This window comes from Pristiophorus japonicus, chromosome 18 (genome assembly GCF_044704955.1).
Source record: "Pristiophorus japonicus isolate sPriJap1 chromosome 18, sPriJap1.hap1, whole genome shotgun sequence".
Taxonomy (NCBI): Eukaryota; Metazoa; Chordata; class Chondrichthyes; family Pristiophoridae; genus Pristiophorus; species Pristiophorus japonicus.
The window spans coordinates 108,154,196-108,180,594 of record NC_091994.1 but is presented as its reverse complement, the minus strand read 5'-3'; the positions used below and the strand labels follow the sequence as shown (position 1 = coordinate 108,180,594).

At 44.4% G+C, this 26,399-nt stretch overlaps 1 protein-coding gene across 1 annotated transcript in view; it reads right to left on the bottom strand.

Moving 5' to 3' along the window:
- Window positions 1-15,607: 15,607 nt before the first annotated feature.
- The window catches only part of spsb1 (splA/ryanodine receptor domain and SOCS box containing 1), a 102,990-nt gene continuing 92,198 nt past the window's right edge, over window positions 15,608-26,399 (bottom strand). Inside the window, exon 4 of the mRNA XM_070860508.1 lies at window positions 15,608-16,223. Within this exon, the coding sequence (XP_070716609.1) occupies window positions 16,096-16,223 (128 nt within the window). The 3' untranslated portion in view covers window positions 15,608-16,095. The remainder of the gene's footprint in view (window positions 16,224-26,399) is intronic.

The window sequence follows — 26,399 nt, the reverse complement described above, 5'->3', positions numbered from 1 at the left end:
TCTTTGGGGAAAATTGGGGCCAATGAGAGGCAATCTCAATGACACATAAAAGATTCTGAGGGGCATTGACAGGGTAGGTGCTGAGAGGTTGTTTCCCCTGGCTGGAGAGTCTAGAACCAGGGGTCACAGTCTTGGGATAAGGGGTCAGCCATTTAAGATTGAGCTGAGGAGGAATTTCTTCACTCAGAGGGTGGTAAATCTTTGGAATTCTCTGCCCTAGAGAGCTAGGGAGGCTGAGTCGTTGAGTATATTCAAGGCTGAGATCGATTAGATTTTTGGACTCTGGGGGAATCAAGGGATATGGGGATCGGGCGGGAAAGTATAGTTGAGGTCAAAGATCACTCATGGTCCAATTGAATGGTGGAGCAGGCTCGAGGGGACATATGGCCTACTCCTGCTCCTAATTCTTGTGTTTTTATGGTGGGTCAAAGATTAAACGTGTTGAGTGGAAGGATCACACGGAGTCAGCAAAATTAGCCTTCTATAGTTGAGGTAGAGATATGCTCTAGCAATGATCTTAAATTTTAATTTTGTGGACAATAAGTGAAGCTACTGGTGGAATGGGCAGACACGTGGCAGATGAAATTTAATGCAGAAAACTGAAGTGATACATTTTCGTAGAATGAGGAGAGGAAATATAAGCTAAAGGCTACAATCCTAAAGGGGGTGCATGAAGAGAGAGACCTAGGGGTATATGTGCGAAATCATTGAAGGGGTAGGGCAGGTTGAGAAAGCAGTTAATAAAGTTGACGGGATCCTGTGCTTCATAAATAGAGCTTTAGAAATTATGATCAACCTGTATAAAACACTGGTTCGGCCTCAACTGGAAAATTGTGTCCAATTCTTGGCACCGCACTTTAGGAAGGATGTGAAGGCCTTAGAGAGGGTACAGAACAGATTTACGAGACTAGTTCCAGGGATGAGGGACTTCAGTGACGTGGATAGACTGGAGAAGCTGGGGTTGTTCTCCTCGGAGCAGAGAAGGTTGAGAGGAGATTTGATCGAGGTGTTCAAAATCATGAGGGGTCTGGACAGAGTAGAGAGAGAGAAACTGTTCCCATTGGTGGAAGGGTCGAGAACCAGAGGACGCAGGTTTAAGGCGATTGGCAGAAGAACCAAAGGCGACATGAGGAAAAAGCTTTTTTACGCAGCGAGTGGTTAGGATCTGGAATGCGCTGCCGGAAAGGGTGGTGGAGGCAGACTCAATCACTGCTTTCAAAAGGGATTTGGATAAGCACCTGAAAGAAAACAAAATTGCATGGGTACAGGGAAAGGGCGGGGGGAGTGTGACTGGCTGAGAGCTGGCACGGGATCGACGGGCCGAATGGCCTCCTTCTGTGCTGTAACCGTTCTATGATTCTACTGCTAGTTCAGAAGGAACAAACCAGATTTAATATTGTACTGTTGTGTTAGATCCCTCATCATCACAGTCTACATAAAAGTTACGCCTTGTTCAAATGGTTGACAATTACAGTTATACAACTAAAAAAATTGTGGTTATTTATTTTGCCAGTACTTTACAAAAAAGAAGTGAACTGCATAGATTGTACTTTAAAACATACTTTAAATGATTTGTAAAAGGCTCAGTGGGTGGCACACTTGCCTCTGCGTCAGACGGTCATAGGTTCAAGCCCCATTCCAGAGACTTGTGCACTATAATAACAGAAGAACATAAGAAATAGGAGGAGTCGGCTATGCTAGGCTGACACTCCCAGTGCAGTGCTGAGGGAGTGCTGCACTGTCGGAGGTGCCGTCTTTTGGATGAGACGTTAAACCGAGGCCCCGTCTGCTCTCTCACATGAACGTAAAAGATTCCATGGCACTATTTTGAAGAAGAGCAGGGGAGTTATCACCAGTGCCCTGGCCAATAGATAACTCTCAATCAACATCACTTAAAATCCCCCCAGATTATCTGGTCATTATCACATTGCTGTGTGGGGGAGCTTGCTGTGTGCAAATTGGCTGCCGCGTTTCCCACATTACAACAGTGACTACACTTCAAAAAGTACTTCATTGGCTGTAAAGTGTTTTGGGACACCCGGTGGCCGTGAAAGGTGCTATATAAATGTAAGTCTTTCTTTCGGTGGTTCAGCAGGTTCCAATCCAAGTCGGTGAGAGAGAGACAGAGTAGTTCCCAAGTTCAGTGCTTGGTCTGTACGGAGTTAGCTGATTACACTCTGGGTGTTGCAGAATGCGATTTAAGAGGCCCCAGCATCCAGGGGCGGAGGGGGATTTCGGAAGAGGAAAACAAAAGGCCAGAGCTCCCGATTACTATTCAGTTACCCCCACTGGAATGTGCAAACTGTGTAACAGGTTTAAGAACATAAGAAATAGGAGCAGGAGTCGGCCATTTGGCCCCTCGATCCTGCTCCGCCATTCAATAAGATCATGGCTCATCTGATCATGGACTCAGCTCCACTTTCCTGCCCGCTCCCCATAACCCTTCACTCCCTTATCACTCAAAAATATGTCTATTTCCACCTTAAATATATTCAATGACCCAGCCTCCACAGCTCTCTGGGGCAGAGAACTCCACAGATTTACAATCCTCCGGGAGAAGAAATTCCTCCTCATCTCAGTTTGAGCTTCGACGTGATGGCTTCTGCAGTCAAATAGCCCGCCGACATCCCACCAAGGCTCACGCATCAACAGTGGCCATTCGAGTGCAGTACCAGAGGACAAGAGGGATACGGAACAAACGGCAGCCTGGGGAGGTGTCAACATTTTCTGTGACCAGAGGGGAGGCAAGGTGTTTTTGCAGCAAAATTACAGTAAATAGTGAAGTAACCTGTTGCTTGCATTTTTCAAGATGTCCAAAGGTCTAAAATTACCAGTTTGCTAAAAGATCTGGTACTTCACAATGTTGTTAAGAAGACTTGCATTTATATAGCGCCTTTCATGACCACCGGGTGTCCCAAAGCACTTTACAGCCAATGAAGTACTTCTTAAAGTGGGAAACGCGGCAGCCAATTTGCACACAGCAAGCTCCCACAAACAGCAACGTGATAATGGTCAGAGAGTCTTTTTTCAGTGATGTTGACGGAGGGATAAATATTGGCGAAGGACAACGGGGAGAACTCTCCCGCTCTTCTTCAAAATAGTGTGGTGGGATCTTTCACGCCCGCCCGAAAAAGACGGTTTAATGCCTCATCCGAAAGTTAGTGCACAGTTTGGTTACATTTGCATTCCCGACACTGCGGGCTGGGTAGGAGAAAGTTGGGTGGGCGTGACTCCTGCTAAATCCAGTACATGTAGGCTGAACGGATCACTTCAACATCACTTCAACATCCTGCTGACTGAACAGTTCCAACTAAACCGAGGAGACAGTCGGAGCATCTGCCACGGGTTAATTACCCCTGTGTAATGTGTCAGCATTTCAGATAAGCCCATGTGATTTCTTTAAAGACTGTTTTTAGGCAGTCTTTACCAGCAGTTGCCAACTAAAATGTCTGAGAACAACGGACGGCTGCATTTCTTGTTGCCACATTGTCCTGTTTAAACAGTGAACACGTCAAGCTAAGAGACGAGGTCATTCATTCCAAATATTCGGCGTAGCTGGAACCAAATGCTGTTTGGGTGTCTGGATCCGACAGTGCAATTTTTTTGTTCTGAGGCAGTTTTCAGATTTTAAAGCAGACATTCCAGAGAAACGTTTTAGGAAGAAAAAGGCATTTAGAACCTGATTATTTTACCACATATGGTAAAAAAAAGGGAACTTAACTACCGACACAATTGGATTAATTTGGAACCTTGCTGCAACGAGAGCCCAGACAGACAGTTTAAAAAGAGCATTTGAGACTTGCATTATTTTTTTCCCCCCCAAGTGAAGAACAGGTGGGATTTTAATTCTGACTATCGTGTCCTTTTAATTTATCACCCGCTCTCTCATCTTTCAAGATTAACTTTGTGGCATTGGCACCTTGATCAAAACTAACTAAAAACTATGCAAAGGCTTGCAAATTGCCCTCAGAGTTATTGCTTGAGGAGTGCCGATGAAATAAACACCATTAACCTACACTCAGATTGGAGGGGGGAGGGGGGGAAAAGAGACATTTTGCAGAACAAAGTCAAATATAAAATCAACCTTGTAGCCTGCAACATCCCAGCCGCAGGGGATTTGATCGAGGTGTTCAAAATCACGAGGGGTCTGGACAGAGTAGATAGAGAGAAACTCTTCCTATTGGCAGAAGGGTCGAGAACCATATATTTTTTTTTAAGGTGATCGACAAAAGAACCAAAGGTGACACACAAAAAAAAAACAATTTACGCAGCGAGTGGTTGGGATCTGGAATGCACGACCGGATAGGGTGGTGGAGGCAGACGCAATCTTATCTTTCAAAAGGGAGCTAGCTAAGTACCAGAAAGAAAGAAAAATTTGCAGAGCTACAGGGAAAGGGCTGGGGGGAGTGGGACCAGCAGAGAGTCGGCACGGGCTCAACGGGCCGAAAGGCCATCTTCTGTGTTGTAACCATTCTCTGATTCTAATGCCACTTGTGTTCATCTACCTGCCCCTTTCTAAAAGTATTGTTCTACCAGACATTTAGTGCCAAAATTTGAGGACGCTCACTTGTCTGCCCATTTCCGTTATCCCCGAGCAGGGAATCCTTCAGGCAGCAGTTCACAACAGTCCATTTCACTTCAGGTCACGGCCCATAGTTAACGCACAGAGACAATGCACTAAGTCATCCCTGCCTCTTCTGACAAATAACCACAGAAGTATCATTTGTTCCAAAGGGTTTAATCATTCCACCCTGAAAATACCATGACCTTTACATTCAGGAAGCCTTTGCAAAATAAAAAAAGAAATCCGTTCAGATCTTTTCTACCTTATACTTCCGAGAAAGAAAAAAAAGACTTGCTTTTATATAGCGCTTTTCATGACCACTGGACGTCTCAAAGCGCGTTACAGCCAATTAAGTACTGCTTGGACTGCAGCCACTGTGGGAAACGCAGCAGCCAATTTGCGCACAAGCTCCTACAAACAGCACTGTGATAACAAAAACAGATTATCTGGACCATTATGTTGATTTAGGGATAAATATTAGCCGGGACCCCAGCGATAACTTCCCTGTTCTTCTTCGAAATAGTGCCTTAGGATCTTTCATGTCCACCTGAGGGAGCAGACGGGACCTCGGTTTAACATTTCATCCAAAAGACAGCACCTCTCTCAACACTGCACTGGAGTGTCAGCCTGGATTTGTGTGCTCCAATCATTCCAGGAATATGAGCACAAAAATCCAGGTCAACACTCCCAGTGCAGTACTGATGGATTGCTGCACTGTCAGAGGTGCCGTCTTTCAGATGAGATGTTAAACCGAGGCCCCGTCTGCCCTCTCAGGTGGACGTAAAAGATCCCATGGCACTATATGGAAGTGGTGCAAGTGAGTTATCCCCGGTGTCCTGGCTAATACTTATCCCTCAATCAACATAACGAAAAGAGATTATCTGGTCATTATCACATTGCTGTTTGTGGGAGCTTACTGTGCGCAAATTGGCTGCTGCGTTTCCCACATTACAACAGTGACTACACACAAAAGTACCTTATTGGTTGTAAAGCACTTTGAGAAGTCCGGTGGTCGTGAAAGGCACTGTATAAATCGAAGTATTTCTTCCTTCGAAGAATCATACGGTAGAAAAGATCTGAAGGGATTTATTTTTATTTTGAAAAGGCTTCTTGAATTTAGTCCACGTAAAGATCATGCAAGGGCGCACTGGGAGCTTGAAAAGTCAGTTGTACCAGATTGAGTGAATTAATAAGGGGATCTGTTTCACCGGCTCGAAACCTACCGAGTAACTTCAAGTCTACACTTAAATGCTCTCCAGTCTGCATGTTTTGTTTCTGAAAAAGCTAGTTGAAAACCCAAGGTCACAATAGCAAGGTTGGAATGCACAGAAGAGATGAACAACTGCAGTAGTGTTTAGGTGATGTCTCACTGTGAAATGTGTCTCCAGAATCCCACATACTTAAAGATTAAGGACTAGTTACAAGGTAGGGCAATGGTGATCGTTCTGAAGCTTGCAAGATGAAAATTTTAATTTTCAGCAAGATGATAGATTGTCTCAAAAGTGTTGTTGGAACACGAGTACTCATCCACTCTGCAGTCAAATAGCAGAATTTAACTGTGATTCAATTCGGAATGTACTAACACTAGAGATATTAGGCTAGAAGGTCGGCGATTGTGCGACCGGGTTGTTGCCGCTATTTCACCTTTTTTGGTGAAAGCCCGGTCGGCGGGAAATTCGTTAACGTTTTGCGGTGGTGGCTCTCAAACACCGCCAGAGAGAGGAGCGCCTCCGTGCAAGACCCAAAATAGCGCTTGCGCCCAAAATTTGGCTCTGCGCGCCCCCGCATTTTGCGCAAAATATAGCGACATGTAAAAAGTTGCGTTGCAGCCCTTGGAGCAGCGCTAAGTATGGAGGCCGGCAAAAAAGGGAAGTTAAAGTTTTCTTTTAAAATTCTTTTGCAGCAATTTAAGAGATAAATGTCTTGTAAATGTTGTGAATTTATTTTTCATTTTTATTTATTTATTTTTTGGGGTGTTTTTCTGCCCTCCCTCAGCTCAACTCGCAGCGGTATCGGCCTTGGACTAAAGTTGCCGAGGATTGTGGTTTGCGCCGTGAATCCTTGTGCAATGCAGATTTTTACCACATGCCAATTGAAGCTTGAATTTCCAGCGATAACGGCAATTTTGGCGAAAAAAATACTATTATCGGTGAGAACCAAATTTCTAGCCTATAATGTCTGGAAATGCAAAATTAAAGTCTACTCTTGCAACAAGTTAGATTTCCACTTAATCGCAGAATCGTACAGCACAAGGAGGAGGCCATTCATCCCATCGTGCCTAAACCGGCTCTTTGAAAGAGCTCTCCGATTAGTCCCACTCCCCTACTCTTTCCCCCCATAACCCTGCACTTGATTTATATTGGAATGTTTCCATACAAAACAACCGGCAGGTTTTATGCAGAGGCATAGATGCCGTAAAGGACAACTGAGTGTTAACAGAGCTCCATACTGTTCTCAATGTTTAATTGGCAGATATTGAGAAGACTGAGGCAATTGTCTTCGGCCCCCGCCACAAACGCTGTTCCCACCAACCTCCCTGGCCACTGTCTCAGGCTGAACCAGACGGTTAACCTCTGTATCCCCAGCTGAGCTTCCGACCCCAAATTCTCTGCATGACCAGGATCGCCCACTTCCACCTCCGTAACATCGCCTGTCGCAGTCTCTGCCTCTGCCCATCTGCTGCTGAAACCCTCATCCGCGCTTTTTGTTACCTCCAGACTCGACTATTCCAATGCTCTCCTGGCCAGCCTCCCATTTTCCTTCCTCTATAAACTTGAGCTCATCAGAAACTCTGCTGCCCATATCCTAACTTGCACCAAGTCCCGTTCATTCATCAGCCCCCGCGCTCGCTGGTCAACACTGGCTCTGGGTCCAGCAACGCCCCCATTTTAAAAGTCTCATCTCATGTTCAAATCCCTCCGTGGCCTCACTCCTCTCCATCTCAAAACCCTCCTCCAGCCCCACAACCCTCCGCGATACTCTGCTTTCCAACTCTGGCCTCTTGTGCAGCCTTTAACACTAACTTTGGCACCAAGGTCGTCAACTGTCTAGGGTCTAACCAATGGGATTCCGTCCTCAAACTTCTCCAAGACTCTCCTTAAAATCTACCTCTTTGATCAAACCTTTGGTCGCCTGCTCGAACATCTCCTTTTGCTCGATGACTATTTTTTTATGTCTTATTACGCTCCTGTGCTTTGGCACACTTTACATTAAAAGGCACAATATAAATACAAGTTGTTGCCAATTTCAATGTTTAATAGACTAAATGTACCCATTAATGTTGGGCCCTCAAGAGGAGGAGAAACTCTGCCTATTGTCATAGGGTACATTAGACACCTTAATGTTTATTTCTGTAGCTCAATGTACTATCAATCCGCTTCCTTCACCAACCCCACCCAGTACAAGTGTCAGGAATTAATTACCAAACTGAATATTCAAAAACTATGGCCCGACAAGCTTTGCAGATATCAACTAGTTAGGGTTGTCATATGCAAAGATGACAAGCATATTGTGTCAGCCTTGGAGCTCAGAGGAAGCTAAACTCTTTAATTAACTCACCTTGTAGATGACCTGAGTGCGCTTGGGTTCAAAAAAGGGACACTATTTTCAAGAGGAATAAAAAATTTTAAAAAAATATATATCAGAAGGTTGTGGGTTCAAGTCCCACTCCAGGGACTTGAGCACATAAATCTAGGCCGACACTCCCAGTGCAGTGCTGCACTGTCGGAGGAGCTGCCTTTCGGATGAGAAGTTATGCCGAGGCCCAGTTTGCCCTCAGGTGGATGTAAAAGATCCCATGGCACGGTTTTGAAGTGGAGCAGGGGAGTTACACAGCTATCCTGGCCAGTATTTATAACGGCACTAAAAACAGATTATCTGGTCATTATCGCATTGCTGTTTGTGGGAGCTTGCTGTGTGCAAACTGGCTGCCGCGTTTCCCACATTACAACAGTGACTACACTTCAAAAGTACTTCATTGGCTGTAAAGTGCTTTGAGCCGTCCGGTGGTTGCAAAAAGCACTGTATAAATGCAAGTCACTTTCTTTTCTACAGACTCCTGCCTCTTCGGGGCACCAAAGGAACGCAGGTTTTGCTGCAGTTGCTTTTGTTTAACTCAGGTGACCTCCAAGAAATGCCTCGTCAAATGGTAACACAGGTGTTATGTTATGTATGTAACCAGTATCATACTGCCACCAGAGGGCATACCTGTTGGAGTCCCAAGGGATCCCAGCATCCCTTGGGAGCACTGTAGAGAAGCAGGCCACCCATGCTGTACCAACACTCGAGTTAGAATAAGGGAGCCAAGGTCACACTTACTCATGTCTACAGTACTCAGTTACATTACTTTATGAACATATTATCTATACAGGTCACTGCTGTTCTTGCAGCCCAAAGAAGTAATTTCATGGTATGAAAGACACATTTCGATGAACAACATGCAATATAAACCGAAGTATTTTTAATCTACTGACTTAGGGATAACCATGGTGCCAATATACTCTCCCCCTCATACTTGATAATTCTCCACAGAAAGGATTTTGGGGATGGAGTTATGTGCATTTTAAAACCAAGTGAATAAAGCACAGGTTTAAAAAGAAATGCCAAAGGTTGCAAGCATTATAGCAAGTTAAATTCAAATCGAGCCAGTGTGGGGATGTCACAATTCCACATATTTCAAGCTGATACAACAAGCACGTGTCATTTCATCCCAGTCCTATTAGCCAGCATGACCAAGGACATTAAAGAATCCGTCGACTCATCTCCCATGACCAAATATTCACATATATTGCGGCGAGGAGCAGTCCATTAACGTGGGCACAGCCCAAGGTATTGTGACGAATGTACTCCTGGAATGGGGAGCGGGTGCATGGTAGTTGGGCTGGTGAATCTATCCACAGGAAAGTGCGAGACACAGTGCTCCTCTCCTTCCTGAGGTCAGAATTAAACTCAAAAAAAATAAAGGGGTAAATCTATGGCATTTGGGGTTTAAACAAAAAGGACTGGGGGGTTGGGGGGGGGAGAAGAGAAAGGGTGGACAGAGTCGAAAGATCCGGGGGGGGGGGGGGTGCATGGGGTCATACGGTCCAGCCCAATTTTATCCTCACCTGATGCCCACAAGCAGCATAAGACACTAGATGAGGATTAAAACACATTTTGCTTTTAAACGTACACTCAGATTGAAGTGGAAATACAGCTCTGATCAATAGATGTCTGATCTTAATGCAGCTCAAGATAGCTGTTAAAACCCAAGATTTAATAGTTATTTCAATGGGCTTCTACAGTTTCTGATCATTTAAAACAAATGGATAAAGTGGTGCTGTGAAGCTAATGTAACCCAGCATTATCTTTCAATTTATTGCCAAGATCTCCCTCCCGCCACAAAATACGTTTCTCTTTGTATCCAAGCTGTAGGGCTCGGTGACATAAAAACAGACAATGCTGGAAATAGTCAGGGCAGGCAGCATCTGTGGAGGGTTAACATTTCAGGTCAATGATCTTTCATCAGAACTGGAAAAGAGAGGGCAAGAGATAGAACAGGTTTTAAGCAAGTACAGAGGCAGGGAAAGGGGAGGGGAGGGGGGCAGGGACAGTGGGGGGAGGGGAGGAAAGAACAAAAGGGAAGGTCAGTGATAGGGTGGAAGGCAGGGGAGATTAGAGAGACAAAAGGGATGATGGTGCAAGGCAGGAGATGGTAAATGGGACAAGTAAAAAGGAACAAACGTCTCTCAGTTCGGACAAAAAGGTTATCGACCTGAAACGCTAACTCAGTTTCTCTCTCTCTCCACAGACGCTGCATGACCCACTGAGTATTTCCAGCATTTTCTATTTATATTTCAGATTTCCAGCATCTGCAATATTTTACTTTTGTAGAGTGCTCAGTGCTCCTGTTCTGGAACACAGGGGACTGAACAAGTTTCAGCGTGCAATTTCGACACTTAACAAAACTAGCCCAGTCCCTGAAACAAGCGCCTTCACAGTGAAACCTGGGTGTGCATTTTCTGTTCGTGCATCTGCTGTGTTCATAAAAGGAAAGTTTTATACAGGGGAGAGGGGCTATTTGGCCCATCTGTCCTTAGAAACGGCTGTACTACGAATGCTTGCATCGAATTAATTTTGAGGTCATAGAAACAGAAACTTACAGCGCAGAAGGCGGCCATTTCGGCCCATCGTGTCCGCGCCGGCCAACAAAGAGCCGCACGGCCCTCGGTCAGCAGCCCTGAAGGTTACATATAAACCTATGAACAATGATGGAAAGGCAAAGAGCACCCAGCCCAACCAGTCCGCCTCACACAACTGCGACACCCCTCATACTGAAACATTCGACACTCCACCCCAACTGGAGCCAAGTGATCGAGAGGCACAAAAACCAGATTAAAAACCCAGGCCAATTTAGGGAGAAAAAAATCTGGGAAAATTCCTCTCCGACTCATCCAGGCGATCAAAATTAGTCCAGGAGATCACACTGGCCGTATTCTATGCCCTGCAGTACTTACCATTATATCTGCACCGTCCAACGAAAGGCCATCCAGTCTAATCCCAATTACCAGCTCTAGGTCCATAACCCTGCAGGTTACTGCACTTTAAGTGCCCATCCAACCATCTCTTAAAAGTGGTGAGGGTTTCTGCATCCACCACTCTACAGAAAGGGTTGTGGGGATCTGGAATTCGTTGCCTGGAAAAGAAGCCCCCCCTCAAATCCCCTCTAAACCTTCCATTAACCACCTTAAAACTATACCCTTGTAATAGTCCCCTCCACCAATGGAGATAGACCCTTACTATCCACTATGTTCAGGCCCCTCAATATTTTGTACACCTCAATAAGGTCTCCTCTCAACCTCCTCTGTTCCAATGAGAACAAACCCAGCCTATCCAATCTGTCCTCATAACGAAGATTCTCCATTCCAGGCAGCATCCCAGTAAATCGCCTCTGCACCCTCTCTCGGGCAATCACGTCCTTCCTAAAATACGGCGACCAGAACTGCAAACAGTACTCCAGCTGTGGCCTAACCAAAGTATTATACAATTTAAGCATAACCTCCCTGCTCTTATATTCTATGCCTCGGCCAATAAAGGCAAGCATTCCATATGCCTTCGTAACCACCTTATCCACCTGGCCTGCTACATTCAGGGATCTGTGGACAAGCACTGCACGGTCCCTTTGTTCATCTACACTATTAAGTGGTCTACCGCTTAATGTATATACCCTTTTCTTATTAGCCCTCCAAAAGTGCACCATCTCACACTTCTCGGAATTAAATTCCATTTGCCACTGCTCTGCCCACCTGACCAGTAGATTTATATCCTCCTGCAGCCCATGACTTTCCTCTTCATTATCAACCACACAGCCAATTTTAATGTCATCTGCAAACTTCTTAATCATACTCCCTATATTCAAATCTAAATAGTTGATATACCACAAAAAGCAAGGGACCCAGTACTGAGCCCTGCGGAAACCCCACTGGAAACATCCTTCCAGTCACAAAAACATCCATCAATCATTACCCTTTGCTTCCTACCTCAAAGCCAATTTTGGATCCATCTTGCCACTTTGCCCTGTATCCCATGGGCTTTAACCTTCATGACCAGTCTACCACGTGGGACTTTATCAAAAGCTTTGCTAAAATCCATATATACTACATCGTACGCATTACCCTCATTGAATTTTTAGAGGAGGTAACCAAGAGGGCCAATCAGGTTAGTCAAACACGATCTTCCCTTAAATCCGTGCTGACTGTCCCAAATTAATCCTTGCCTTCACAAATGCAGATTTATCCTGTCTTTCAGGATTTTTTCCAATAATTTTCTCATCACTGAGGTTAGGCTGACAGGCCTGTAATTACTCAGTTCAGACATCTACATCAGAAATAGCATATGAATGGTTGGGTACTGCTTCATACTCCACTCAGCTGTGGCTCAGTGGGTAGCATACTTGCCTCGGAGTCTGAAGGTTGTGGGTTCAAGTTACACTCGAGACTGGAGCACATAAATCTGGGCTGACAGTCCAGTGCAGTACCGAGGGAGTGCTGCACTGTCGGAGGTGCCGTCTTTTGGAGGAGACGTTAAACCGAGGCACCGTCTGCCCTCTCAGGTGGACGTAAAAGATCCCATGACACTATTTTGAAGAGCAGGGGGGTTAACCCCGGTGTCCTGGGCCAATATTTATGCCTCAATCAACATCAAAAATTATCTGGTCATTATCACACTGTTGTTTGTGGGAGCTTGCTGTGCCAAGTTGGCTGCTGCACTTCCCACATTACAACAGTGACGACACTTCAAAAGCACAGATGTGCGGTGGCCGTGAAAGGCGCTATATAAATGCAAGTCTTTCTTTCAAGCTGGGAGCGCGCTTTCCAGGGCAAAGCAACAATTAATATTGGCTGCCAGCCCAGCTTGGCAATGACATAAAGGGAGTCATTCCAGGACATGGAGTATATGCAATATTCTGGTATACTGGTCGAACAATTAAAAAAAAAACTGGCACTATTTCTACCACCAGACTGACTATTAGCAGGATAGACTTTTATTTTGTGGGGTGGGGAGAGAGATGGAGAGAGTGTTATAGCTGTTGTGTTGGCAAATCTTCTGTAACACTTTTTCCCGTTCGACTAGTGTGGTCTCAAATCTTCCAGTTGAAATGGGACAACAGCACCCAGCAGAAAACAGACTTGTACATTTCTTCCCCCCACCCTCACCCCCCTTCAAATAAAAGAGCCTTTAATGAATCCACCAGACATTTGCATTGAAGAGCACCACAAAAAGTTTATTTCATTCTTAATAGACTTTATTAGGTAGTTGTATACAACATCTACAGCAGAGAGGAGAAATAATTAAAGTTTTCAAAATCACACAGGATTGCAGTGATGAAACATCGTTGAGGGCAGTTTAATAGATTTGATAAGTTCATGTGCATGCTGCACGAGATTAGTTGAAAGCAAGTTTTCTTTTCAATGACCGACAATATGGGCATCTTGGTGACGGAAATCAAGAACAGATGCACCCCAGTCTGTGTAATATTCCAAGGAGAACACAAGAAACAAAGGCGACCACATAGAACAGAGACTTCTAATAAATTAAAGTTTTTTTTTTAAAAACAATCTAATCTAGATTGGTATAAACCAGTTTCCCCCTCCAGCCGCAATTGGGATATTTAATCAGAGTTTTCAAAAGATCCCAATCATTGTTGCAATCAGTGGAGCACTCCAGGGTGTTGAAGCAAGTGAGATTTTCTTTGAGCAAATACTGGGGCTTTTAAGGTGCAATTAGAAAAGCATTCAATTGGTACAAAGCTTTTCTGGTTGATGAGATTCCCTTTCAGGTTTAGCCAAAGAGCTACGCAAGTTCACTCAGCGATTACTGCAACCACATGTGCCAGGACACACTTTGATTTTCTTGCAAAACAGCCAATCTGCTAAATTTCGTTGGAAAAACTCAAATTGGAGAGGAAGCAGATGACAGAGGAGAGCCCTTCACAAGGAGCATTCAGCAGACATGTTCTTGCTCGCACAGGAGATCACAGCATTGAAGATGACAGTTCTCCACTCTCCCCGAAGCAAAAGCAGCCAAATAAATACCTTCATACAGACGCGACACCACTTGTTTTGACCAACTTCAGTAAAAAGGATGAAATTAGCAGGTACACACAGTTAAACATTTGATGCCGCAAGTTCGGGCAGTTAAACGCTCCAAAAAGAATTGAGCATGAAAATTGAATAAGTCACTGTTTATAGTACAGTCAAATCAAGTTATTCTACTGCAGACTTCAACAACCCAACACTGGAGCTGCCAGCCAATATAATGGACCAACATTAAATTTGTCACATTCCATGAAGGTCTGTTCTCATGTTTGACTGTAAATATCTGCTAATTTTCATGATTGGGTTGGTCAGCCTCCTGGAACTACAATCAACGTTGAGATAACCATAAGCCACGGACGTCACTTGGTAAACTCTTCAGTTAAAAAAAAACGAAGTTCACTTTGCCCTTGAAGCAATCGGTTCCCTGGATACACAGGATTTCCCTTGCAAATACATGGCAAATAAGGCTTACTAAAAAAGGCACCCTACAGCAGCTTTCAATAGACATATACTCTTATATACAGAGTCTGTACAGGATCCATTTTAATCCACTTTGGTTGTGATCTTAGTCATACTGACACCTTGCTGCTAAACTGAAACGGAGATAAAAGGAAGGAAATTGTACAAACTTGCATCAGTCGTGCCTTTACTGAAAATGTTGATATTTGGAAAATAGCATAGTGTGCAACGATAGTGATAAAAGGTTAGCAATGTTACATGTTGTAGAATATAACGACAGTACAGTAAGGACACGACAATGGCAGAGAACGGAGCAGTGGCATATTCCGCAGGCAGACATCGGTTGCTACCCCACTGCAGATATCTGTAGGATTTCAACTCCAATGTTATCACAATCACTTATTTTTTTTGCTCGGTCAGTAAACAAAACCCAACTTAAAAGTTAAATTTTATTTCAAGATAGCTTTAAAAACAACCATTTTATCCACATATTGCACATTAAAACCAATAGATGTTGCATCACACTAGGACCCGTTATCCGGTATATACCCTAAAACCACTTATACAGTTACTTGCGAAGTGAAGCTATTAGGAGTTTTTTTTACCAGACCTGTTAGCAAGAGTCTGATTTTTTTTAAAGAAAATGTTTGGCTTAAAAAGAGACAGCATTCCTTTAATTCACAATTCCGATATCTTCTTGTGCAATTCAGTAATCACAAAGGAGAAATGGGTCAACTTAAGAGAAAATAGCAATGAGACGGGATCAACCAGTAAAAAAAAGGTGACAGCGAGGTAATTTAATAATTTAAACAGATTTGGTTTATTTTTCCACAAGAAACAAACTGTGGGGATGAGGAAATCGGCATTAGATAGCGCAACAATTTCCTTTGGATCCTTTGTGGACTACTTGAATTGCACAAGTGTCCAAAATGTTCATTGCACTCCCAATGTCCAATACAGATTTTGTCCTCTCATCTCTCTCTCTCTCCCACCCTCCCACCACCCCCGATCTACTTATCCAGAAAGACTTCTATAGCAGCTATTAATATACTGTATGCCCAGCACTATTCGCATACGGAAGTAGCAATACACGGCAGAATACAGGGAAGATTTACATTTTGACAATCCGAAATGTCGACTCTTCCACCAAATTAAAAAAAAAAAGAGGAAAGCTGCCTCTGAAATTAACAAAATCCCCGAATCAGAAGAGTTAGATATGTCTTTCAATTTCAGAAAAAGGATTAATGGAAAGATTCGCATTGACATACACACTGTAAAAAATATTCACATCTCCCAACATGATGTAAAATCTCCAGATCCCAAAAATCGATGAAAAACAGGTTTTCGTTTCAACAAACAATTGTTTCAGAGCTGTTGAGCTTTGGGGAAAATAAGATCAGAGTTTGAAAATAATGCCCACCGCATAATGGATGGAGGATAAGCAGAATAACTGCCTGCGTACATGTCTCTTAGGGTTGCAGTCCATTACGTACGCTGTCACTGGTACAGAAGGTAACTCTTCAGGGAAGCAGGTAGTGGTAGTGACTGGATTTCATTCAAGCGATCCTTGCCTAGAGCGACCCTCACCGAACGCCGACAAAGATCCATCAACGGCAGTGGTTCAGCTAAAAGGAAAGTAAAAAAAAAGTTGGAGTTACATAAAATTGTATTGGTGCAATAAGTGTATGTACAGTAACTAAATGCCTCAGAAGTTTATGTAACATGGAAAACATGTACATTCTAAACAAGTTTCAGCCGTCAAAAATTTTAATGTGAAAGATGTGAAAGGGTAAACATATCACCTACCACACAGTCTACTTTGTATGTTCACTTCCCATTGTACAATAGGGGTGTAAGTGACAACCAATTACCCTCCATTAGTGCTATAAGCCTTGTGACTTTAAAAAAAACTACAACTACAGAATATTTTAAAGAATACTCGTCAATAATGCAAAAGATTTCTAAAGAGCCAATCAAAGTATGAAAGCAGAAAGATCTGGAATGCACTGCCCGAAAAGGGTGGTGGGGGCAGATACAATCTTATCTTTCAAAGGGGAGTTGGATAAGTATCTAAAGGAAAAAAAAAATGCAAGGCTACAGGGAAAGGGCGGAGGGAGTGGGACTAACAGCCGGCATGGGCTTGACGGGCCGAATGGCCGCCTTCCATGCTGTAACCATTCTATGAATCTAAGCTACATGATCTGCTGGCATTCCCATCACCGACTAGTTTTCAAAGGGCAACGACAGAGCTGCATTACACACCAGGTACTTGTATATAAAACAAACAAAAAAAGAGGCTGTTTTGATCCTTGGAGAGAACTACAATAGCTTGGTTTATGGGATTGGACAGATGTTGCGAATTTAGCCCCAACTATTTTGTTCTCTCCTGTCCCACGGTCAGGATCAATCTTGCATCTTGCGATTAGCTGGAATGGTACACGATCAAACCCTGGGTATTCTCTGTCCAGTAATCATCGTCCTCTTAATTAAGCAAATTGTTCTGAAGTATGTTGCAATACAATGGAACATATATATGTGCCATTATACATCCTTAAAATGTTTGAGCCAATGGCCTGGTCACAGGAAAAGCAGCATTTATGGAAAGGTGACCAGTCTTCAGATGACAGTCTAGTCCCAATACTCAAGTCGGCTTTTGCACTAAAAAAACCACTAAGTAATGTAAACACCACAAAGTGGGAATTGAGATGAAAAAAAAATGGGATTCGTTCCAAATCAGTTGGGAGGAACTTTGTCTTCAATATCCAAGTTACTAATGATGTTAATTTGTAAATGTTTCTATTGAATGATTGCTGAATTCAGATAATGTGAATTAAGCAATTTTGAATGATGCAGTGAAGCCATCATGACTGCCTCATTGAAAGAACTGTAAAAAGCACGTCTTTTCCTCTGGAGCTCAGATATTAGAGATACCAATTAAGAGAATTTCCCAACCTTAACGAGGCAAAGGAGCCGAGTTGGCAAAGATATATTGGCCTGTAATTTGCAGTCAGCAGCGAAGCAAAAGGCGTTCGCTGCTGGTCCCGAAGTATGCTTCCCACAAAGGTCTCGCAATCTCTGTGGCCAGAAGTTTGGCTTTTCCAACGTGCAGTTGAGATCAGCACAAGTTAATTGGGATTCCCCAATGCAAGGTGCTGTGACATCAACAGTCTGTCTAAGCAGCCAACCATAATGCAGAATTCTGAGACCGAGAATCAGGAATTCACAGAATCGAATCACCGAATGGTTACAGCACAGGAGGCCATTCGGCCCGTCGAGCTTGTGCCGGCTCTCTGCAAGAGCACCTCAGCCAGTCCCAGTCCCCCCGCCCTTTCCCCGTAACCCTGCAATTTTTTTTTTTCTCTCAGGTACTTATCCAATTCGCTTTTGAAAGCCACGACTGAGTCTGCCTCAATCATCCCCTCAAGCAGTGCGTTCCAGATCCTAGTCACTCGCTGCGTAAAAAAAGTTATTCCTCAGGTCGCTTTTGGTTCTTTTGTCAATCACCTCAAGTCCTCTAGTTCTCGAAACTTCTGCCAATGGGAACAATTTCTCTATCTACTCTGTCCAAACCGCTCATGATTTTGAAAACGTGGGTAATCTCGTTCGATTCTAACTTTTAAAAAATGTTACAAATCAAAACAAAGATGGAGGCTCTCACTTGGGGAAAAGGTAAATCTGACCAAAGATGAACTTGTAAAAAAAAACAACTTAGTTTCTTCAAAAATTTAAATGGATAAATTTGTCACACCGCAAAATTAAAATTAGTTTTTCAGAGCCATAACGTTTGTTTAGCAGACAATACGCTGTTAAAAGTCCAGTTACAGCTAACCCAAAAGGGTTACACTGATCGCTGGCTATGGGGGGGGGGGGCACGGGATCCAAAGAGCAGCCTGTGGAGAAACAGTGAGTGACTGACCTGCAACGTCAGGATTTCCCCGTTAGGATGCGCCGGTGTTCAATGCTGAAGTTGTGGTCAGTTTCAAAGGGGTAATGACGACAAATGTTGTTCATTTGCTGTTACCACCCCCAGAAATTCCAGGTCAGCCTCCAATCCAGAATGTTTAAATCAACTGTCTTGCTTACCATACTTCAACTTCATACCTCAACACAGCCAGTTTCCATCACAAGATCCCTGGCAATCATTTAATGGAAACATTCGCAAATTAACATTACTAGCAGCTCAGATATCGAAAGCAAAGTTCCTCCCAATTGATTTGGAACGAAGCTGATTTCAAGGTGGTCACCACAAAATGTGCTCTTATGAAATCAGTAGGATATTTGAAAATTTATAACCACAAAATAATTAGTTACAGTACAATCTGACGGTCCTACATTTTTGTAAATTGTCCCAAATTGAATGAGCAATTGGGCACAGAGTTTGCTTGTCTGGGAGCAATCAGGTTTTCAAAAAGGACATTAAAGATATCATAACACGATTTTGAAGAAGAGCAGGGGAGTTATCCCCAGTGTCCTGGCTAGCATTTATCCCTCAAATCAACATCACTAAAAACAGATTATCTGGTCATTATCACAATATGGTTTGTGGGAACTTGCTGTGCGCAAATTGGCTGCCGCGTTTCCTGCATTACAACAGTGATTAGACTTCATGATGGCATTTTAGTTCAAATTAGTTCCTTGCACATACAGCTAGAATTCCTAGCTCCATATTCTCTAGCGCCATATTAACACTTGTAAAGTTACCACAATAGAATGTGCTTATTTTCCAGGATAGTTGCTGAAAACCAAAAAAGGTATAGCATACGTTCCACAACCACAAGTATGCTCACCCACAAATAATTCAATACAAGGAACCATGATTCCACTGAGCAAGACTTTCAGTACAAAATCCGAGCAGTCTCCTACCTTGCAAGTATCAACTATGAATAGATTAGAACAAAATGGAGATGCTGCAATAGACCTCCTTCAACCACTGCAGTCGTTCTGTTGACTGTGCGCCTGTGATTCGCTCACTAGGGGAAATCATGGAGTTTTAACCGGGCAACAATAAAGGGACGATGGCATGTGTTCAGTAAGGTTGGAGAGAGACTTCAACATCACCAACGTTCTCGATCAGGCCAGCATCCCCAGCATCAAAGCACTGACCACACTTGACCAACTCCGTTGGGCAGGCCACATTGTCCGTATGCCGGACACAAGACTCCCAAAGCAAGCATTCTACTCAGAACTCCGACACGGCAAGCAAGCCCCAAGTGGGCAGAGGAAACATTACAAGGACACCCTCAAAGCCTCCCTAAAGTGCAACATCCCCACCGACACCTGGCCAAAGACCGCCCGAAGTGGAGGAAGAGCATCCGGGGAGGGCGCTGAGCACCTCTAGTCTCGTCGCCAAGAGCATGCAGAAAACAAGCGCAGACAGCGGAAGGAGCATGTGGCAAACCAGACTCCCCACCCACCCTTTCCTTCAACCACTGGCTGTCCCACCTGCGACAGAGACTAATTCCTGTACTGGACTGTTCAGTCACCTGAGAACTCACTTTTGGAATGGAAGCAAGTCTTCCTTGATTTCAAGGGACTGCCTATGATGGAGATTTGGAAAGTGTGGGAGCAAAATCTCGTGTTCCCCGAATACCTCGCTCTCTGCGCAGTCTGAGATGACACATGCCGGGTGAAAAATTCAAGCAGCTTTCTGATGAACATAGATTGTAAATTAGGTACAGGATCCACGCAGAGGTGATCCACACAGGAAAGCCATTTGAATGTGTCAATTTGGTCACCTGTGTGTTATAGTAATAAAATGCATGGCAAGAGTTGCTGGCAGCAATAAACCAATTTCAGGAGGTTGAGTGGCTGGTTGTTTAGTTTACATTGTGTGTCAGTATTTGTATGTACTTGTGATGCATCATGATTCATTGATAGTATACATGGAATATAGAGTTCAAAGATTTGATTTTGTACAAGATACACAAAGGAACACTTAGCAAATGCTGGAAACGGAACACGTGGCTCATGAGCCGGGAGCATGCACTGGAATCAAAGTTCGCCTCAGTAACTTTCATACTGGTTTTGGTGCAGTATGAAGTTTAACTAAGTTTGTGGAATCTGACATTTAAAGCAACAAAACAAAAAAAAAAAGAGCAAGAAAGTAGTCCAACAGAAAGGAACTTGTAGGTGCCAGTGTTCCCATGACATTGCTGCTCCTGTTCTTGGTGGTCAAGGTCACAAGGAAGGAAGGTGCTATCAAAGCAAGCTTGGGAAACACAGGAGCAAGAGGGCGGCATTCAGCCATTCACTTAGATCATGGCTCCTCTGGTCTTGGCCTCACCACTTTCCTGCCCGCTCCCCATAACCCTAGACTCCAGTCGTTCAAATCTCAACTTCATCTATCCATCTTAGTTCAGTAACCCTTAATACTCATGCCTAGAAATCGATCAATCTCAGTTTTGAAATCTTTCATTAACTCTCAGACTCAACAGCTTCTTGGGGGGGGGGGGGGGGGGGGGGGGCGGTGGCAGGGGTGGAGAAAGGAGGAGAAGTCTGGCCCCTCCCTCCTCCCCTCCCAACCCCACCAGAGGAAATAGTTTCTCTGTATCTACCCAATCAAATTCATCCATCATCTTAAACACCTGGGAGTTGCTCCAGTGCATCGCGAGAGCGAGAGCAGAGACTGCAGGGAGTGGATATCAAGACCAGTGGGCGGGCATCAATCAAGCAGATCCTCTCACCTCAGTTCCAAGCAAATCTTGTGCTTTCAATCTGCTCACTTGTTAAAAGCAAAATGGTGCACAAAACAATACTCAGCAAAATGTACAGCAAGTTACCGTGTGAAACAAGTGCTTTACAATACAGGCCAGCGAGTGAGGAGATTATTGAGGATGTTACCTGGACTAGAGAATTTTAGCTACGAGGAAAGATTGGATAGGCTGGGGTTGTTTTCTTTGGAACAGAGGAGGCTGAGAGGAGATTTAATGGAGGTGTATAAAATTATGAGGGGCCCAGATAGAGTGGATAGGAAGGACCCATTTCCCTTAGCAGAGTTGTCAACATAGAAAATAGGTGCAAGAGTAGGCCATTCGGCACTTCTAGCCTGCACCGCCATTCAATGAGTTCATGGCTGAACATGCAACTTCAGTACCCCATTCCTGCTTTCGCCATACCCCTTGATCCCCCTAGTAGTAAGGACTTCATCGAACTCCCTTTTGAATATATTTAGTGAATTGGCCTCAACTACTTTCTGTGGTAGAAAATTCCACAGGTTCACCACTCTCTGGGTGAAGAAGTTTCTCCTCATCTCGGTCCTAAATGGCTTACCCCTTATCCTTAGACTGTGACCCCTGGTTCTGGACTTCCCCAACATTGGGAACATTCTTCCTGCATCCAACCTGTCCAAACCAGTCAGAATTTTAAACGTTTATGAGGTCTCCTCTCATTCTTCTGAACTCCAGTGAATACAAGCCCAGTTGATCCAGTCTTTCTTGATAGGTCAGTCCCACCATCCCAGGAATCAGTCTGGTGAACCTTCGCTGCACTCCCTCAATAGCAAGAATGTCCTTCCTCAAGTTAGGAGACCAAAACTGTACACAATACTCCAGGTGTGGCCTCACCAAGGCCCTGTACAACTGTAGCAACACCTCCTTGCCCCTGTACTCAAATCCCCTCGCTATGAAGGCCAACATGTCATTTGCTTTCTTAACCGCCTGCTGTACCTGCATGCCAACCTTCAATGACTGATGTACCATGACACCCAGGTCTCGTTGCACCTCTCCTTTTCCCAATGTGTCACCATTCAGATAATAGTCTGTCTCTGTTTTTACCACCAAAGTGGATAACCTCACATTTATCCACATTATACTTCATCTGCCATGCATTTGCCCACTCACCTAACCTATCCAAGTCATTCTGCAGCCTCATAGCATCCTCCTCGCAGCTCACACAGCCACCCAACTTAGTGTCATCCGCAAATTTGGAGATACTACATTTAATCCCCTCGTCTAAATCATTAATGTACAGTATAAACAGCTGAGGCCCCAGCACAGAACCTTGCGGTACCCCACTAGTCACTGCCTGCCATTCTGAAAAGTACCCATTTACTCCTACTCTTTGCTTCCTGTCTGACAACCAGTTCTCAATCCATGTCAGCACACTATCCCCCAATCCCATGTGCTTTAACTTTGCACATCAATCTCTTGTGTGGGACCTTGTCGAAAGCCTTCTGAAAGTCCAAATATACATCAACTGGTTCTCCCTTGTCCACTCTACTGGAAACATCCTCAAAAAATTCCAGAAGATTTGTCAAGCATAATTTCCCTTTCACAAATCCATGCTGACTTGGACCTATCATGTCACCTCTTTCCAAATGCGCTGCTATGACATCCTTAATAATTGATTCCATCATTTTACCCACTACCGATGTCAGGCTGACCGGTCTATAATTCCCTGTTTTCTCTCTCCCTCCTTTTTTTAAAAAGTGGGGTTACATTGGCTACCCTCCACTCGATAGGAACTGATCCAGAGTCAATGGAATGTTGGAAAATGACTGTCAATGCATCCGCTATTTCCAAGGCCACCTCCTTAAGTACTCTGGGATGCAGTCCATCAGGCCCTGGGGATTTATTGGCCTTCAATTCCATCAATTTCCCGACTAATAAGGATTTCCCTCAGTTCCTCCTCCTTACTAGACCCTCTGAACCCTTTTGTATCCGGAAGGTTGTTTGTGTCCTCCTTAGTGAATACCGAACCAAAGTACTTGTTCAATTGGTCTGCCATTTCTTTGTTCCCCGTTATGACTTCCCCTGATTCTGACTGCAGGGGACCTACGTTTGTCTTTACTAACCTTTTTCTCTTTACATATCTATAGAAATGTTTGCAATCCGTCTTAATGTTCCCTGCAAGCTTCTTCTCGTACTCCATTTTCCCTGCCCTAATCAAACCCTTTGTCCTCCTCTGCCGAGTTCTAAATTTCTCCCAGTCCCCAGGTTCGCTGCTATTTCTGGCCAATTTGTATGTCACTTCCTTGGCTTTAATACTATCCCTTATTTCCCTTGATAGCCACAGTTGAGCCACCTTCCCTTTTTTATTTTTACGACAGACAGGAATGTACAATTGTTGTAATTCATCCATGCGGTCTCTAAATGTCTGCCATTGCCCATCCACAGTCAACCCCTTAAGTATCATTCGCCAATCTATCCTAGCCAATTCACGCCTCATACCTTCAAAATTACCCTTCTTTAAGTTCTGGACCATGGTCTCTGAATTAACTGTTTCATTCTCCATCCTAATGCAGAATTCCACCATATTATGGTCACTCTTCCCCAAGGGGCCTCGCACAACGAGATTGCTAATTAAACCTCTCTCATTACACAACACCCAGTCTAAGATGGCCTCCCCCCTAGTTGGTTCCTCGACATATTGGTCTAGAAAACCATCCCTTATGCACTCCAGGAAATCCTCCTCTACAGTATTGCTTCCAGTTTGGCTAGCCCAATCTATGTGCATATTAAAGTCACCCATTATAACTGCTGCACCTTTATTGCATGCACCCCTAATTTCCTGTTTGATGCCCTCCCCATCATCACTACTACTGTTTGGAGGTCTGTACACAACTCCCACTAATGTTTTTTGCCCTTTGGTGTTCTGCAGCTCTACCCATATCGATTCCACATCATGTCCTTTCTAACTATTGCATTAATCTCCTCTTTAACCAGCAATGCTACCCCACCTCCTTTTCCTTTTATTCTATCCTTCCTGAATGTTGAATACCCCTGGATGTCGAGTTCCCAGCCCTGATCATCCTGGAGCCACGTCTCCGTAATCCCGATCACATCATATTTGTTAACATCTATTTGCACAGTTAATTCATCCACCTTATTACGGATACTCCTTGCATTGAGACACAAAGCCTTCAGGCTTGTTTTTTTTTTTTTTAACACCCTTCATCCTTTTAGAATTTTGCTGTACAGTGGCCCTTTTTGTTCTTTGCCTTGGGTTTCTCTGCCCTCCACTTTTCCTCATCTCCTTTCTGTCTTTTGCTTTTGTCTCCTTTTTGTTTCCCTCCATCTCCCTGCATTGGTTCCCATCCCCCTGCCATATTAGTTTAACTCCTCCCCAACACTCCCCCTAGGACATTGGTTCCGGTCCTGCCCAGGTGCAGGCCGTCCGGTTTGTACTGGTCCCACCTCCTCCAGAACCGGTTCCAATGCCCCAGGAATTTGAATCCCTCTCTGCTGCACCACTGCTCAAGCCACGTATTCATCTGCGCTATCCTGCGATTCCTGCTCTGACTAGCACGTGGCACTGGTAGCAATCCCGAGATTACTACTTTTGAGGTCCTACTTTTTAAATTTAGCTCCTAGCTCCTTAAATTCGTTTTGTAGGACCGCATCCCTTTTTTTAAAACCTGTGTCGTTGGTACCAATGTGCACCACGACAACTGGCTGTTCTCCCTCCCTTTTTAGAATGTCCTGCACCCGCTCCGAGACATCCTTGACCCTTGCACCAGGGAGGCAACATACCATCCTGGAGTCTCGGTTGCGGCCGCAGAAACTCCCATCTATTCCCCTCACAATTGAATCTCCCATCACTATTGCTCTCCCACTCTTTTTCCTGCCCTCCTGTTCAACAGAGCCAGCCACGGTGCCATGAACTTGGCTGCTGCTGCCCTCCCCTGATGAGTCATCCCCCTCAACAGTACTCAAAACGGTGCATCTGCTTTGCAGGGGACCCCTGCACTACCTTCCTTGCACTGCTCTTCCTGCTGGTCTTCCATTCCCTATCTGGCTGTGGACCCTTCACCTGCGGAAAGACCAACTCGCTACACGTGCTACTCACGTCATTCTCAGCATCGTGGGGGCATAGATTTAAAATAATTGGTAGAATGTTGAGATGAGATGAGAACTTTTTCCACCCAGAGAGAGAGTGGTGGGGGTCTAGAACTCACTGCCTGAAAAGGGTGGTAGAGGCAGAAACCCTCATCGCATTTAAATAGTGCTTGGATGTGCACTTAAGGTGCTGTAATCTACAGTGCTACAGAGAGCTGGAAAGTTAGGCTGGATAGCTCTTTGTTGGCCGGCACGGACACGATGGGCCAAAATGCCCTCCTTCCGTGCTGCAAATGTCTATGATTCTATGAACAGCTGCTCTCCAGCTGCCTGGTGGCTCCGATCATTGGGAAATCTGACACACCACCCAGGTTTATAAAGCACCCAGGGACAGGACGATGGATAACACACTACATGCAGCAAACGATGGCTACATCAGCAACACGACTACCTGCACAAACACGGGATCGCTGCTCTATTTATTCATCTGGAGCCAATCAAAAAGGCAGCTGTGCAATTCTTACGCGAAATACAAACAGAACCAAGAAAGTTTGCTCAGCCTAAAGAAGAAGGATGGAGAGGGTTCTCTGAATAAATTGTAAACCAGTTTCACGATCGACACAAAAACATGACTGTTGCCCTCAAAAGAATGATGCCACTGTTTTTGGAGCAGGAGCAGGAGCTGGATCTCACGACACCTCCCCGGAGGAATTAACTGGTCCGTGGTCGCTGAAGTCCAGCCAGTCCCTTCTGAAGGACGCACTGCACTGGACACAAGCCAAGAAAAGCAGACTGATCTTTCCAGGCGAATCCCAAACTCAAAGTGCAACAGTCAAACTCACCGACAAAAACAGAGTTTTGTTATTATGGCCTCCAGGAAAACTGCTCAGATGGCATTCAAACTTGCTGTGTGGCAGGGACAGGTTGGAGGAGGACCTTTGACTTACGGATGTTTAGCGTAAGGGCTATGCTCCCAGATGCCTCGGTAAATACCCCCACTGACATCTGGGAGTCCCTGGCCAAAAA